The following is a 15,507-nucleotide window of genomic DNA, read 5'->3' on the forward strand; positions in this document are numbered from 1 at the left end:
GCAGATGATGTATTTAGTATCCATTGCTATTGCAGTGTTAAAATGTTATATTGTTTAAGTCTTCATCCATGTCATGTAGTATGTTATGTGTAGTTAGATGTAATCATCCTTTTTTGTGTTTGTCTTTGCCTGATTGCTTTTGCAACCAATATTGCCCGTGCTGCCTCTAACCTTTATACAAATCTCTGTTCCCCAGGCATTCTCTTCCTGCTTTTACCTGTCACGGCTTGCTTTTAATAATTGGCAAAACCTGCATGATAAACTCACTGGGAAAGGCTACTTGCTTCATGCTGTGGGAGAAGTCTCACTTCATTGTTGGTCTGTAATTCTGCAGATGTTACTAAGATGCACAGTTTTTTGTAAATGGGGGTTCTCAACATCCTGATGAGACAAAGGTGATCTCTGAGAAACTTTTTTGCATCAGGTTGTCACTCATGGCAAACTAAATAAGCTTCTAAGATGGTGTGGATGTTTCTGCATAAAAAGAACATTCACATTGCATTTTGGAACTTTAAAATCTTACCCTTCAAAATCCTCTCTCTCCAGCAGTTTAAAATTAAATCTTTTGGTCTGCAGTACATGTCCTTTTCTGGCACATGGTACTGGGTGTTCATGGGGACTGCACACTGGACTACATGAATAATGAACCAGATCCAGTTTATTGCAGTATGCTTCATTTTTACCTTTCCCCAATTTAACCTCTCTCTGATTAGTAAAAGTATCACACTGACATTTAGTGTGAGATTATGTAAAAAGGATTTGACTAAATAAATGGAACATTGATGAGATACTCTGTTGCTCTGCGTTTGAAGACAGAAGAACAGCAATATAGGACTGAAAGATACTGAAACACATTCAGCTTTCAGTGCAGCCAGACAAAACATAGACTCTCATCTTTGACTCATAAGAGAACTCCCTTTAAACATTCAGAGGACTTGCTGTCCTCAAGGAATTAATCTGCTCCCATGTAAATCTCTGCAATTCTTTTGTTTTTAATAATGTGCAAATGCTTTTTGATACAGAGCTGAATGTTGTCTTCCATTATGGGTGGAATCTGTTTCAAGAATGAGAATTGTGTGTTACATCATGTTTCTGACTAGAGACCAGTAAGGAAAAATGCTTACATACAAGTAAAAAGAAGAGGGGAGACACGGTGCCAGGCAGGCAGGACAAAGAGAAAGAGTCTGTACCTCCACAGCCTGTGAACAACCCATCTTTATTGCATGAGACAAGATTTTTTTTTTTAATAATATATAGTTAGTTATTCAGAAGCTCTGAACTATGAAGTAGGATTTTTTCTTTACTGTAAATTGAGTTAGCATATGTGTATAGATCTTTAGAAAAGCCCTCTATGGCACTCATTTCTGATTTTTGACTTGTAGCTGATTGTTTATCGCATTTCAGATACCTTCATGTAATAGCTGAGCATACATTTTCCTTCAGATATTTTAAGACAGAAAGAGATATTATTCAGAAAAAGTGAGTTATGCCCTGTTGGCTTTCTGACCCTGTTACCTGCACCCACATGCAGATGTTTCAGAGGTCTTCTCCCTCTTCCTTCTAATTTCCAAAAAGTTTAAAAAGGATGGAAGGCAGACAACACGATTACTAAGCTGCATAGTGATTAATTGACAAAGGTAGAATACCTCATTCATATTGGCACCATGAAGCTGTACTTCATCTTCCCCGAGAATAAGTTATGTAAGCTCGTATCATGAGAGATGCTACCTGGTCAGCATACTTAGCAGTAAGAGCTCTGTCACGAGGATTGAATGTGGGCTAGTTCAGGTCACTTGCACCATAACACATCACTGTCTCTTCTCTTTCCTCCTTCAGCCCTTTGAGCCACCACAGTTGAGGTAACAAGGCTTTGATGTATGGTCCACGGGGCTTATGGTGCACATGGGAGAATGCTGGCACAGGGTAATGGCTATAGAAGTATTGAGCCTTTTTTTTCCTGCATTTTAAAATTAAGTAGTAATTTAGATTCCCCAAAGTTTAGCACAACTTTTTCTTGTTAATTGGTAGGCATGCAGGTGTTGTGCCTGAATGCTAATGGAGCAGTGACAATGACATGCTAATGGCTTTTTCTGGTATGGAGGAACAGCGTGGAATAGAGACTTTTGAAGTCAGCCCCTATTTCATTCAGGATAAGATTCATCATAAAATGCACTTAAGCATAGAATTAAGTCAAAAGGACTACAGATATTTTTCTAGTATCTAGGATGTGTTTCAGTAATGATAGTTACTTAATTATCCAAGTGACTGACAGGATCTCACTGTGATACAATGAAGGTCTTGGCAGTACAGATGAACATACAAGTTCTTTCTTCCCAATGACATCTTTCAAATAACAATATTTTTTTATTAATATCTTCTAAAGTTAACAAGCTTCCTTTTGACCTCTCTTCATCTTCTGTCCAGAGCTACTCTTTCTCACATGTTGACAGAGTATGTGTTATAGATTGACATAGAAATCCCTGAAATGTCACAAGTTGAATACATTATGAGGAATGAGTTAAAAAAAAAAAAAAAAATCAACCCACAAAATACCCCTGCTCTCAAGTTCCATTTCCTTAATCTTAAGAAGTGAACATGGAATACTTAACTGTACATCAAATAGAGATTTCAGACTGTCAGGTTGTTTGAAATCTTCCTAAAACTTAGGATTGATACAATAAAGTAATGAAAAAAAAAATACAGTAATGCCAGAGAGGATCTGATATGAGGACATATTTTTAATAGGAATTTTGTTGCAGTTGCTGATGCACAATTTAATAGGCCTTTTTCCATATTCTCTTTAATTTTCACTACAGATAATAATTTTGGGACATTAATACCCAGTTGTATTTTTATCTTAGCTTTTGAAATAATAGGAAACTTTACAGAAAGGGATCTCTAAAGAATATTTAGTCCTTGATTTATCATTTCCTTATAACTGAGAGATCATTTTAGCTTTTTGGAAAAGCTTGCCTTATTGCTATTGCCAGATAGGGGAACTAAGAAAATACCTTAGGTAAACAAAATATTAAAACCAGAAAATTTTTAACACTTTAAATTACACTGAGTTGCATTAAATTGTCTTTAATTATAGCAGAAACTATTTAAAAGCACTGATACTCTCCTTGGATTTGCATCTATCAAAAGGACAGTTACCAATAATAGTTGGGAATTTGGAATTAATTTTCATGTATCACAGACTGCAGGGATCTTTGGCATGTAGGTTGAGTAACACTAATGACTGTTTCAACTACAGTCAGCTCTTAAGAGATGAAGGAAAAGCTTTGTAACACAATGAGTGTAAGAATATATGCTGTGTATCTAGTATATATATAAGATATATTTGTGAGTTAGGCTAGAAGAGCATACTGCTTTCATGTGTGGAAAATATGCAGATTTTTTTTTTTTAAGCAGAGGTAGGATGTGACTTGGTGCAGGTGCTGTGAGCTCTGTGTTACATACTGCAGCATTGAGGTATTGGCAGAGCTTTTTAATTATATTAAGGTACATCTTGGGTAACCTAAGAAATGATAGCTATTTGTCTACCTGTCCTTGAAAACATCCAGTGATTCTATAGGTTCTCTGTGCAATTTTTTAACTGTATGTAACAGTTAAGCTAGAGATGGGGGGGGTAGGTGGAAAAAGGCAATTTTCTTGCTGCAATTAAAACCCATTGCCTCTTGCTCCGTACTTAGTGAATATGAAGAGCAATTATTGTATTTTTACTTTGGTTAACTGTATGTATCTGGAAATTCTCCCTCATCTTTTTAGAGATAAATAAGTCCTATTTTCCCAGTGTTTTTCTTACATGCCATCTCATTAATCTCTCATCATTTTTTTTCTCCTCTTCTCTGAATTCATTCTAGTTATTCAGTGTATTTTTTAAAATGTGGGTCCCAAATACAGACACCATAATTAAGCTTAATTTTCATTAGTGCTCAGTAGAACAGGAAGACTCTTATGTATTTTTTCTGTGAAGTTGTTGATTATACATTCAAGTGTGCTAGTTTGCTGAATTGCTTTTACAATAGCATGACATTTTGGCCATTTCTGGTTCAAGAATCACTAGTTCTTTACAGGCACATGTGAATAAATATATGTGCTGGGATACACACACATTTTCTACTGCTGATCTGGTTAGCTTTTAGGTGTTTATAGACAGATTGATATATTTATGCTCAAATAATTCTGTGGATAATGAAGGCCAGCTGGCTAATAGCTTTGTCCTTTATCCTTTGTAAAGATAGGTACTACAGTTTGTTTTCTATTCCCTGGAACTTTATCCATCCTCTTAACTTCAGAGAAATTAATACTAACTAACAACTGGTGGCTGGTGCTAATTTCTGAAATACTCCAGTGTTTTTCATCAGGCCCACTTACTTTGGAAGCATCTGCTGCTTTCAAGAAGTATCTAAAATGATGGAAAGTTGTCTCGATGGTAGTTTTCCTCTGTTTTTCAGTGATTAAGAATCCCAATGTTAATGTCATGAAGATTTTTTAAAAATATATAGTTAAGGTATTGAAAGAGGAGAATTAACATACATACCTAGACCTACGCTCATTTTAGTAGAAATTTCAAGTCAAAATAGCTAGCTAATTGTAAGGAGGTATTTACATTTGTTCCCCACAGGGAAAAGCTTCCCTGTCATGCATAAATTTGAAATTTAACGTGCTAAATCATTGTCTGTCTTTGCATGCTTAGTGTAATTTCCTAGTGATCTGATATCACTCTCATATATTGGTCTAGCAGTTCTTGATTTACATTCTAATGCTTCATCTGTCATAACCCACACATGAGAACTGCCCTCCAGGCTGGTGGCAACATTTGGAAATTTGCAATTTTTTTTTTCCCCCTAGATGAGTAATTCAGCCTCTTTGCCACAGACGCAGAAACTTACTTTTAAAAAAATAAATACATCAAGTGAGGTACTGTAATATTTTTTTCCTAATGCCAACTGGGAGTTCAATAGTATCCATTTGTACCACAGAAGGTTATTAAAGCTTTATAAATAAGTCATTTAAAGCTTGACTGACCTCTCTTCAGAATCCTTCTCTTCTCATTCTTTATAATTATATTTTTTCTGTATAAAAATTGTCATCATTAACCAACTATATAACTTCCAATTAGGAAGCAAATAGTGTTCCCCCATTCTTTTTCAAGATACAGTTTTATTAAGATCTGTTCACTGAAAAGGAGGGTTTTCTTTGTGTGGTAGTGAAAAGCCTACAGAGTGCATCAAAATTGGTTTAAATTTGTTGGAATCCTAATAAGCAGAACCTGATCTGCAAGATGAAGGTTTGCAGAGGGATTTATCTTGATAAAATAAATTCATAGGAGGCCCTTAGCTATCTCCTGAACAAGTGCAGTTCAGATGGAACAGATGAAATTTAATTAAATTATCAGCTCATCTCAAAGCAAGGGCTTTTGCTTTTGTAATTTTCTTTCTTGATCTTATCAAGAAAATTAATGAATAAGAATGCAGTGCAGCTACCTAGACAATGGATATAACGTGCCTCTTGGTTAAGCTATTCCTGTATCTTAAGCAGAAACTGGAAATTAATCTTTTGGGCTACAGATTTAGAGAGAATTGCCTGTATTGGAATTTTGTGTTGGACACTGAATTATGTTGGCACAATATTACAAAAAAATGCCAATTTCCCATCTCAATGGGAATATGAATGCATCTTTCTGTTGGAGATACTAAGCTGCATTTTTTTAGCCATGCAGGGTTGCCTCTGATAAGAACTTGGGTTATATCAAGCAGGTTTTAGACATGGGTGGAAGGTTTTCACTTGCCTGCTTGTTCTGAGGTGTGAATTTTATCCCCATGATAAAGTCACGATCCTATACAACTTTTCCTGTTCTGTAACAGCTATCAGCAGATTAACAACTTAGTTGTGACTGTAATGTAGTCAGCAGACAATGTACACTACTCCACTCCATCAAGGCAAAGTCACTTCTTCCGTCTACTGCCTTGAAATCCAAGAGTCTTCCCATCTATCTTAGACCTAGTTCTTTGATGGATTGTTTATTTGCCATATCAAATCGCCTTTCAGAACATTTGGTGAACAGCATCTAACACCTGCAGGATAGATGGCATCAGTGATCACTCCTGTAAGTCTTTGCCCTTTAACGGTACTGATTTTTCTGTCCTTCATGAGTAATCTTTACCGGTATTGTTGTTCATGGTTTTCTCTTGTCAATTGAGCTTTGCTTGTGTCAGACTCAAAATTATACCGGGTGCTTTTCAAGGTAAATGGCACAGTAAACCCAGGAAATTTCATAGGACCATAGTAGCTGAAATACTGCATCCTCAGCCTAGCTGCTTTTGAAAGTTAGGCATCATTGCTTTTGAATCAAATTCCAGGATTAGGAAGAAATGGGGTGGGGCAGGTAGTTCTCTATAACATTAGTGTTAAATAATACCTAGTGAAAGAGGATTGGGGTTTTAATTTCTTAGCACAAAGAGGTAAAATGAAAATGGTAAGTTGAAGTAGACAAAATAAATACCTTTTAGACAACAGAACTGGTGGTTGTTAAGGATCCTGTATTGCACTTGTAAGAGGTTTGCAGAGTGGCTGCAGTTTTATGTTGTTGTTACCAAGATGCAAGTAACAGCTTGATGCATATGAAATGGTGCATTCCTCCTTTTATCTCTTTTGCAGAGAGGAGTCAGGATAGCACTGCAGCGGTGCTATCTGATTCCAGTTCCACACAGGATATGTTTAATGAGCCTGCCAGTTCTCAAGACAGCCTGAGGAAGACTTACACAGAGAAGAGGATTTCTACTACCTGTGCTGATACATTGATGCCCAGCAAAGAGACCCTGGGATCTACAGAGGAAAAAAGTATGCCTGATTTACTAGATAATGTCAGCTGGTATATTCTCATTAAAATGTTTCTTCTGGCATGCAGAAGCACTGAAATATGCTGCATTGTGACTGAGAATTTTAACTAGGTGTCATTGCTGCATGTATGTGTGTTGCTTTGCTTAGAATTGGAACCTGTGCTTTGCTTATGTGGCCATCATCCCAGTTTCTACTACCTTTTAAACCTCTCAAAGAAAATAATGATAAACTGCTGTTTGTGGTGGATCTTTGACTGGCTTGCCTTCTTTCAGGTTATTTACTTTTTTTTCAGTGTTTCAAATTTCTAAAAAATTTAAGGAGTTGAAGATAATCTCAAACAAAACATTTTTTCCTTTCTGCAGGTATAGATGCCCGTTTTGTTCTGGCCCAGTAGCAGCTTGATATTCAGTATATAGAAGAAGAGCACAAGTAGTGGAATTAGATGTTTTATTCCACTGGATACTTTATTTCAGTGGAGAAGTGGAATTCTTCTCTACCAAATTTTTCCATATATAATAGTACTAAGTGTTCTGTATTCCACTGGAAAAATTGTTTCAAAATCCATTATCTGGAATTTCCCTTTGTCTGATGTTTGTACAGTTGGATATGACAGTGAAGAGGCTGGACTTCAGTAGGGAAAGACAAACAAGACCAATATATAAATTTTGCTCACCTTTCTGGGTTGTGGCCCTTTGTGGGATGTTAAGTATTTTTTTGCCAGTTCACACTATACTTCTTAGTCTTTTCCAATTTCATAGATCCAGAAACTGTGGTATGTGGGTAGTCCTGATTGACTTCACTGATCTCACTGGGAACAACTGCTGACTAGTCATCTTTTTGTTCCCAGTCTTGGATTAGCTTGGTTTCTTGTTTTTAAGAATATTTTACTTCAGCCTTGCCTAAGCAAAGGAAGTCTGTGATGACATTAGCATCAATATGGTGAAATAGATGCCAGTTTCTAGTTTTGTAAAACAGTACTTACATAATCACTAAGTCCAGTAAAGGTGTGCTGAATGCTTACTATTGCTCAGGGAAAAACCCAAATAAAGACAATGGAGAGATCAGTGTGTGGCTCTGTTGGTTAATGAGCTGAAGATTACTTATTAAACATCAGGAATAGTCATAAATTTTTAGGAACCCCTCAGTAATTCTGTGTTTTAATGAAGAAAACTATTACCAGTTGTTATATTTAATTTTTGCCATTTTTTAATTTTTATTGTCACTTTTGTCTTCTCTTAATGTTCCAGTTGCAGGAAAGTCAGAAGAGCTGCTGGAGAGTTCAGAATCTTACCATCCTGCTGAGTCTACTGGCCAAAAAATTCTGGTGGATCCTCAGTCTGCTTCTGGCAATCCTAGCAAAGCTGCAGTTCCCCCACCCTCACAGTGGGACTGCAAGAAGAAAGCTGAACCTTGTGGAGATGCATCTGAATTTCCTCATGGTCTTCCAGCAGACCTTGAGGAACAGCGGAAGTTCCTGACAGAGCAGTGTGTTGCCTCCTTCTGTTTGTGTCTCAGCCGCTTTCCGCAGCACTACAAGAGCCTCTACAGATTGGCATATTTATACACATACAGCAAAACACACAAGGTGAGCAGACCACTGATACAATAGTTGACTAGCTGTGTTTGTTGCTTGAGTAAGCAAACTGTATTGTTATTTGTGCTAGTTCAGATGTCTCAGTGCTAAAATACAGCAGGTAAGTTTGTTTAATGCAGTTTGGAATGGAACTATACTTTGGGAAGTCTTCAGCTCCTAGATTGTCAGATTAATGAGTGTGAGGCCAGATGAGCAGAAAATGTCTTTTTTTTATTACTGAGTAATTTTTTGTCATTCAGCAGATAATTACCTTTTAGATATGTCCCATAAATTAAGATGTAATCATAAAAATGACAACAATTATTTATTTTACTAAGTGGACTTAAAAGTGAGTTGGAAGCAGAAATTCATCAGTCTTGGTGTAAACACATCATGTGACACATATCTTCTGGGTATCCTGGGTCTTTGTAGAATGAAAGTTTTCCTGCTGTCAGCACAGAGGTCATCCTGAGTAAGAAAAAATTAATTGCTGTTTAGAAATCACTAAGTGAAAGTGAGTCAGAGATCCTACTGCACATGAGCCAGTGATTTTTGGATTATAGCAATGCCTGGTGGCTAATAGTATCTGTTCCTATTTGAGGTGAGAGCAAAATAACTTGCATATTTTTCATAATAAAATTAATTTCAGAAGTCTTCTGCTATGAATTATCATGGGTTTGATTTTAAAATTATGTCATTCTTTATTTTACTTCTGCATACTTCTGTTATTATAATCCTTTATCTTTCTGAAGTATCAGTTAGTAAAGTGCGTGTGAATAGTAGGCTGAAATTATCAGTTATTTCACTAATTGTCATAATCAAGGTTTGAACTCCGAGATATTGTATTTGGAAGTCTTGAGTTATATCATATGCTGTACTGCATGGCTTCCTGAGTTCTCTTCCCCACCAGTACTGAAGCCTGTGTGAATAATAGGGAGGGAAATGGAAACAAATTGTACCTCTTGCCTCATAGTAGAAAACCGCAGCAGTACTGCTGCAAATTGAGCAGTAGCATCTCTTATCAATCCACTGAGAGGTGATGAATATTCCATTTGGCTGTACAGTGATTATCCAGAAAAATATTACCATTTTTTGTAAAGATAGCTTGTTTTGAAAACATTCTTATGCTGTTTGTATGTGACAGTTGTTAATTTTTCTATGGAGCTAATCATTAATAGGAGCCATATATTCCTGCAATCTGTCATTACTGTTGCTGACAAATGATTTTGTATCAACATTCAACAAAAAGGCTGCCTGTTTTCAATTTATTGGTTCAAATAGCATGTCCTTGCCTGAGGAACTACTTGCAAAATAGCTTCTATTTTTTTTTCCCGATGAAGCCTTCTCTTTTGCTTTTGTATGTCTTTCCCTATATAAATATCAGCTTAGTGATTTGTAATGTTTTTCTGTATGAAGTACACATTGTTGTCTAAATCTGTCTCCTCTTGGAACTCAGAGAATTTGAGTCCTGCCTGTTTGAGACTAGTAGTTACCAGGTTGGCTTCAACTCGCATTGTTGGGTTTTACTGTCCTCTTTTATTACTTCTCTGCATAACAAACAACTATTTAACACTGCAAAAAACCCAAAATCTCACTGATATATGTATACTACTTACTTTCATGAGGTTGTAATTTTCTTTTTGATGACTCATTCAGGTTCTTTTGTAGAGCAGTGTCAAATATCTGTGTTTTAATGGTACACTAATACATCTTTAGTGGGAGTTATACTCCTGAACCAACTTAAACCACAAAATGCATCTATGCATTTTCAGCAGTAACTGGAGTAAGAAGTATGCTTAGATATACTGATGATAAGCCTGATTTAAAAAATGAAATAAATTACATCAGGCTGAGTTGTTGTGGGGGCAGAGTGAATTACTGGTAAATTTTAGAAAGCTGAAATTAATTTTTAAATGCGTATAACCATCTTGGAAAATTCAGCATGTATGTACCAGTGCCAGGAATTTGTATGAAGAATTTAGACTGATGGCCAAAATTCGTGGTTGGCTGGGAAAGGAGAGGATTGGCAGGTCTCCATAGTGCATAGAAAAACAAGTTTTCCATATGCAATCTGTTTTCTCCCATTTTACAGTATTACTGGTTTTGCTGTTGTGAGATTAGTAAAAATAGTTGTTGAGTGCTTTTTTTAACATCCTTTTCAAAATCTTTCAACATTTTGTTTGGCTATATGTTCTTTATTTTTTTTTTTCCCCCTGCAAAATCCTGCTTACTATTTGGAAGCTATTTCTCTTTGTCTTATTCTGTTATCAGAGCAAATTTGTACATAGCTGTTTTTTCTTGGAATAAATGTGCAGGAGAATAAGGATGAATTTTCAGAAGTTACTTCATTGCCAGTTTGGGCAGTAGTTTTAGTTTCCCATTCACCTTGTCTCTGTCTTGAAGTAAACTCTTCATCCTTTGTGATTTTCTTTTTTTTTTTTTTACCTCCAAAATGAGTGTTGGCACAGTTTGGAAGGACAAGATAGGACTTGGAAAGATGCTGTTCATCAGTATAACTAAAAAGTTTTGTGAGAAGTATTTGCTTTATGTTCCTTATGGATCAGTATGTAAAACTGATATGATACTCTGAAATCCACAGACTGTCAGGAAATAAAAATATTTACTTGTGTGCTTTTTTAATCTCAAAATAAAAAATATTCCGTAAATCCCAGAAAAATCTGCTCACAGATATTGTTTATATGATTTAGTTTTTTTTAAGTTTGTATCTTCTATTATGTCCATTATTAACAGAGCCCTTAACAGGGAAATTAATGTCAGGTTTAACATAATGTCAGTAGCAAGACAATTTAGTCAAACTAGGCATAACACATTCATGTCAAAAATACAAGATTACAAGTTTATATATATATATGTAGGTTTAAAATATACTTAGAGGCAGGCATAAACTGTAAGCATAATAGACGTAAACATTTCAAGTAGCAACAGTTTGGTAATGACAGTTCATTCAAAAGGCTACTCTTCAAAGTCAGTAGTTTTTTTATTTTGCTTTTATTTGATGAAAGTAGCACCAGGGGTTTTTTAAGACAAAGCCTTCTAACAGGCTATGAGAGAAGATAGAAGGATTAAGGTGTAGTAGGATGTTTTGTACATGTTTCAGCAACACTTTGTGGAGTTTCCAAGTTAGGTAATGGTGGCTTCTGACACCATTGAGTTAAGGGGTATCCATCTCAGGTGACTGAAATTTCCACTTGGTTGGCCATAAGAGATGTTCCTTTTCCACTTTAGTAATGCTGGTAAACTTTTTTGCAAGTTATTGTACCCTGTCAGTCATCTTGTCTTTGAATCTTGGGGTGATGAAGATGTGGGAGGCAACAGCTGAACTGGAAAGAGTACTTCATAATTGCCCTGAGTCAGACAGCTAAATCCAGCATTTCAGACTGGCAAGCAGCATGCCAAGGAGAATAAATCCTTTTTGCTATGTCCTGGATCCCTTCACCTACTCCTAATAACTTCATCAGCTAAAAACTAAGCAGAGCAGACTCTGTGAAATGTAATGAGTTGAGACCTGCTCAGGCGTATTTACTCGGAATAACTGATCATGCTGATTTAAGGAGAAAGGTAGTGGAAAATCTGTAACTACATCTTTTATTCCTATTAGTTTTGATTGTGTGAAGTTACCGTGTAATTGCCCCATTTGTCTGAATGATCTTTTTTCCTCCCAGCTAGGTTACTGTCATCGTCTCGTTCAATAAAAGTCTATGAATTATATGTACCAAATACATGCCTGTGGATGGTCAGTGTAAAATGCACAGCAGATCACCACAGTATGATGCTACACTTCATGATCTCTTAACATTTTAATTGTAAAACTTAGATTCAGGAGTATATTGAACAGCTAAAATTTGTTTAGACTGGGATTTTATATTTAAGCTTTGTGGTGGTAGCTTTCTTAAGCTTTTTGTTTTCCTTTAATTTTTATGTGATAATTTTAACTGTAAGATTCAGATTGCCACACATTAGGTAATTTTTACTTTTGTTTTCACACTTGGAATTTACTTATGTTTCTGTTGACTATGATTGGCATAAAATAAAGCATATATGTGCCTGGATCTTGAATGTTACGATAGTCTTATTTTTGCTGGATTCTGATTTTATTCAAAACAGGATGATTTTCATGGAAGACCAGATTTTTGTAGGTTCTCTTCTGTGTTGTTGTTTCTTCTCTATGTATTTCAAAGTATTTTCCACACTTAGGTTAATAAGATTACAGAAATACATGTTACAAAGGAAGTATCATAGGAAAAAGTTAGTATGCAGTTAAGTTTACATACTTTGCTTTTTTCAGTCTTAATTAAACTTGACAGTCAGTGATAATTAAATTTACTGGTCCCCCTGACTAGCCAGAAAGTACCTTGTGATGTTTATGACTGAACATGTATTTGTTCCATATCAAAAGAAAGCTCTCCAAATCCCCTTGACTGTCATTCACTGTAATCATGAAGGTCCTGTATAAGTACCTATATCAACTCCCTGAACAATGGATTTTTGACATCTGTAAATATCTGGTTAGTATTTCCAATGTTCAGCTCCCTTGCACATGAATCTGTAATCAGCATTTTGCTAGGGGAGATGCTCCAATTCTGGTAAAACACTGGAGATTTCTGCATGATTACTGTCATTAGGACAAAAGCGTTTATGATCGAGGAGGGCTTTTACTGTTTCACCAGTCTTATAAAGAAAATAATCTGGAAGACAGGATAAAAACTTTGTTAATACCACTCTTTCCTCCTTCCCTCCCCCCCCCCCCCCCCCGATAAAATTAAAAAAAAATACAACTGGAATATACTTCCTGGATGGACATGATTTAATCAAATTTATGATTCACAGAGGTGTTTTTCCAGCCCACAGAACACAAATCAGAATTCAACATTCTCATTTGTCTCTATGAACTTAACATCTTCCTCTTTTTTTTTATCTGCTCTGTAGTGAAGCTGTCTCTAAAAACACCGGTCTGATGCAACTCAAATGCTACTTTCTAATAGTGAAATAAAAAATGAAGTAGAGCGAAACTTCTGTCAGTGAAACCTTGCAATTAATAATTGTCCCGTCTGTTAGTAATGTTTTGCCTGGAGCCAACAGCTGTCCCTAGTTCTCATCTATGCAAGAGATGTTCATGCATTGAACTCTTAGAGGGGTAGTGCTTTTATGAATTTTTGATTGTTGTTTGTCATTTAGTCTCTTACCGATACTTTGTTAACTCACTGAGGGCTATTAACCAAATTTGACCACAGGCATGGAATTTTCCAGAGTTAAGTGAGATTACATGGACTGAAATGATTGGGTAGAGGTAAAAGGCCTGAATTCACCACCCCACTAAAGGAAGGCTGAAGTTTAAGCCTAAAGGTTGCCTCTTCTGTTAGGCCTGGGCGCTGGCAGGTGCTCCTTGCAGGTAGTTAGCCCTAGGGAGGAGCTGAGGGGCGGCTTCCAGAGTGTGAGCGTGGGGACACTGAAGGGCCTGAGGTACAGGGAGGGACTTGGTGTGTGGAGGAAGGCTTCAGGTTACCCAGGACAGTGAGTTCTACTGTTTGCTGAGGAATTTTATATTTTTATATATAAATTATTTTATATTGAGCATTAAAATTCAGCTTTTAAAAAAAATACAAGGTGTTTTAAATATGCCTATGCTTCAAGTTTCTATAGGTGATAGGAGATGGAGGATGGATCTCAATGAAACGAAGACAGGTTAAAAAAAAGACAAGAAATCAAAACTTGATTACATGAGGCTGGATTCAGCAGCTGTAGGGGACTGACTAGTCTGCTGGGGCTGATCAGTCTGGATGCTTGCTCTGAGAAGCAAGCTGGCCTCTGTCTCCTGAGGGATGTCTTCTCCAGATCACATGCCTGTACAAATACTGTCGGAACAGCAGCTATGTGGAAAATGAGAAATAACAATGCAGGTTAATAAAGAAAAGCAAGTGAGTGCTTTGTACTTCTGCCTGTGGTGGCATTTCTGTCCCCTGCGCGCAACTCACCTGCCCCATTTTGTCCACAGAACCTGCAGTGGGCCCGTGACGTGCTGCTGGGCAGCGGGGTCCCCTGGCAGCAGCTGAAGCACATGCCTGCACAGGGCCTCTTCTGTGAGAGGAACAAGACGAATTTCTTCAATGTAAGTTTATACAGCTGATAAACACACCCGTACTTTCTCAGCCATTGTTTTAACACCTGTTTCTCATTTGAAAAGCTGGCGAAGGGATGGTAATGTGAAATTCAGCAAAGGCGCATTAAACAAGCCATGAGAGGCTAAAGGAAAGGCAGAATTGTATTATAGTTACTGCAATTTTCTTCTTTTTCTTGAACGGGAACCACATTAGAAAGATTATTTCTGATGAGCTCGAAAAGCTTGAAAACATGGGGAGAAAAGCACCAATGTTACTCAGTTATGCATCATTTACCATATACTTGATGGTTGAGCCCTCTATAAAAATTCTAATTCTGTTCATCTTAATTATCCTCTTGTTTACTGTTCCTCAACTAGACTTCCATTTCTCATGACAAAAAAATAGTGCCAGTTGCTCTAAGAAATCTCCTGAGTTGGGAGGAGCTTTCTTGTATTCAGCTTTTGTATCATGGCTCAGCAGAAAGAGTGTTTCCAAGTCCCACAGTGTAGTAGCAACACTGTCATACAGATTGTCCCTGTGTCTGTGCCTCTCAGTGACATGGGACACAGAATACTTCTGCGATTTACATGAGCATTTATCTATCAAATTCCCTGCTGTGACTGTAACTTAACACACTGCTGTTGTCTTCAGTATCTCTAGCTTTTCTGTGGTATGTTCTAGGTTTTTGTGCCTTCTGCTCTTCTGTGATAGGATTCTGCAGATGTTTTGTGGCTTGCATTGTGTGGCGAGAACCTGGAGGCGTTCTGTTATGTATCTGTTATAAGATTGTCCGTGATTGCAGTGACAGAATTTTATGTCTCTGCTGTCCCATCCAGTGCTTCTGTTTTAATATTTTAATTGTGAAATTTATTTCCATTTTATATCTGTTAACATCTATCTTCATTTTTGCTGTATGTTGTGTTAATTAGCACCTCCGTGCAAACTTTTGTTAAGTATAAGGTAAGT

The 15,507-nt window shown here is 36.7% G+C and overlaps 1 protein-coding gene across 8 annotated transcripts in view; it reads left to right on the top strand.

The window, feature by feature from the left end:
* CABIN1 (calcineurin binding protein 1) overlaps window positions 1-15,507 on the top strand; it is a 118,344-nt gene that overhangs the window by 37,957 nt on the left and 64,880 nt on the right. For all 8 annotated transcript variants that reach the window (XM_042805219.1, XM_042805218.1, XM_042805224.1 and 5 more), the window contains 3 exons: window positions 6,667-6,849; window positions 8,097-8,434; window positions 14,436-14,549. In XM_042805219.1, coding sequence (XP_042661153.1) covers window positions 6,667-6,849; window positions 8,097-8,434; window positions 14,436-14,549 — 635 coding nt within the window. The remainder of the gene's footprint in view (window positions 1-6,666; window positions 6,850-8,096; window positions 8,435-14,435; window positions 14,550-15,507) is intronic.

This window comes from Tyto alba, unplaced genomic scaffold (genome assembly GCF_018691265.1).
Source record: "Tyto alba isolate M040663 unplaced genomic scaffold, T.alba_DEE_v4.0 Super-Scaffold_44, whole genome shotgun sequence".
NCBI lineage: Eukaryota > Metazoa > Chordata > Aves > Strigiformes > Tytonidae > Tyto > Tyto alba.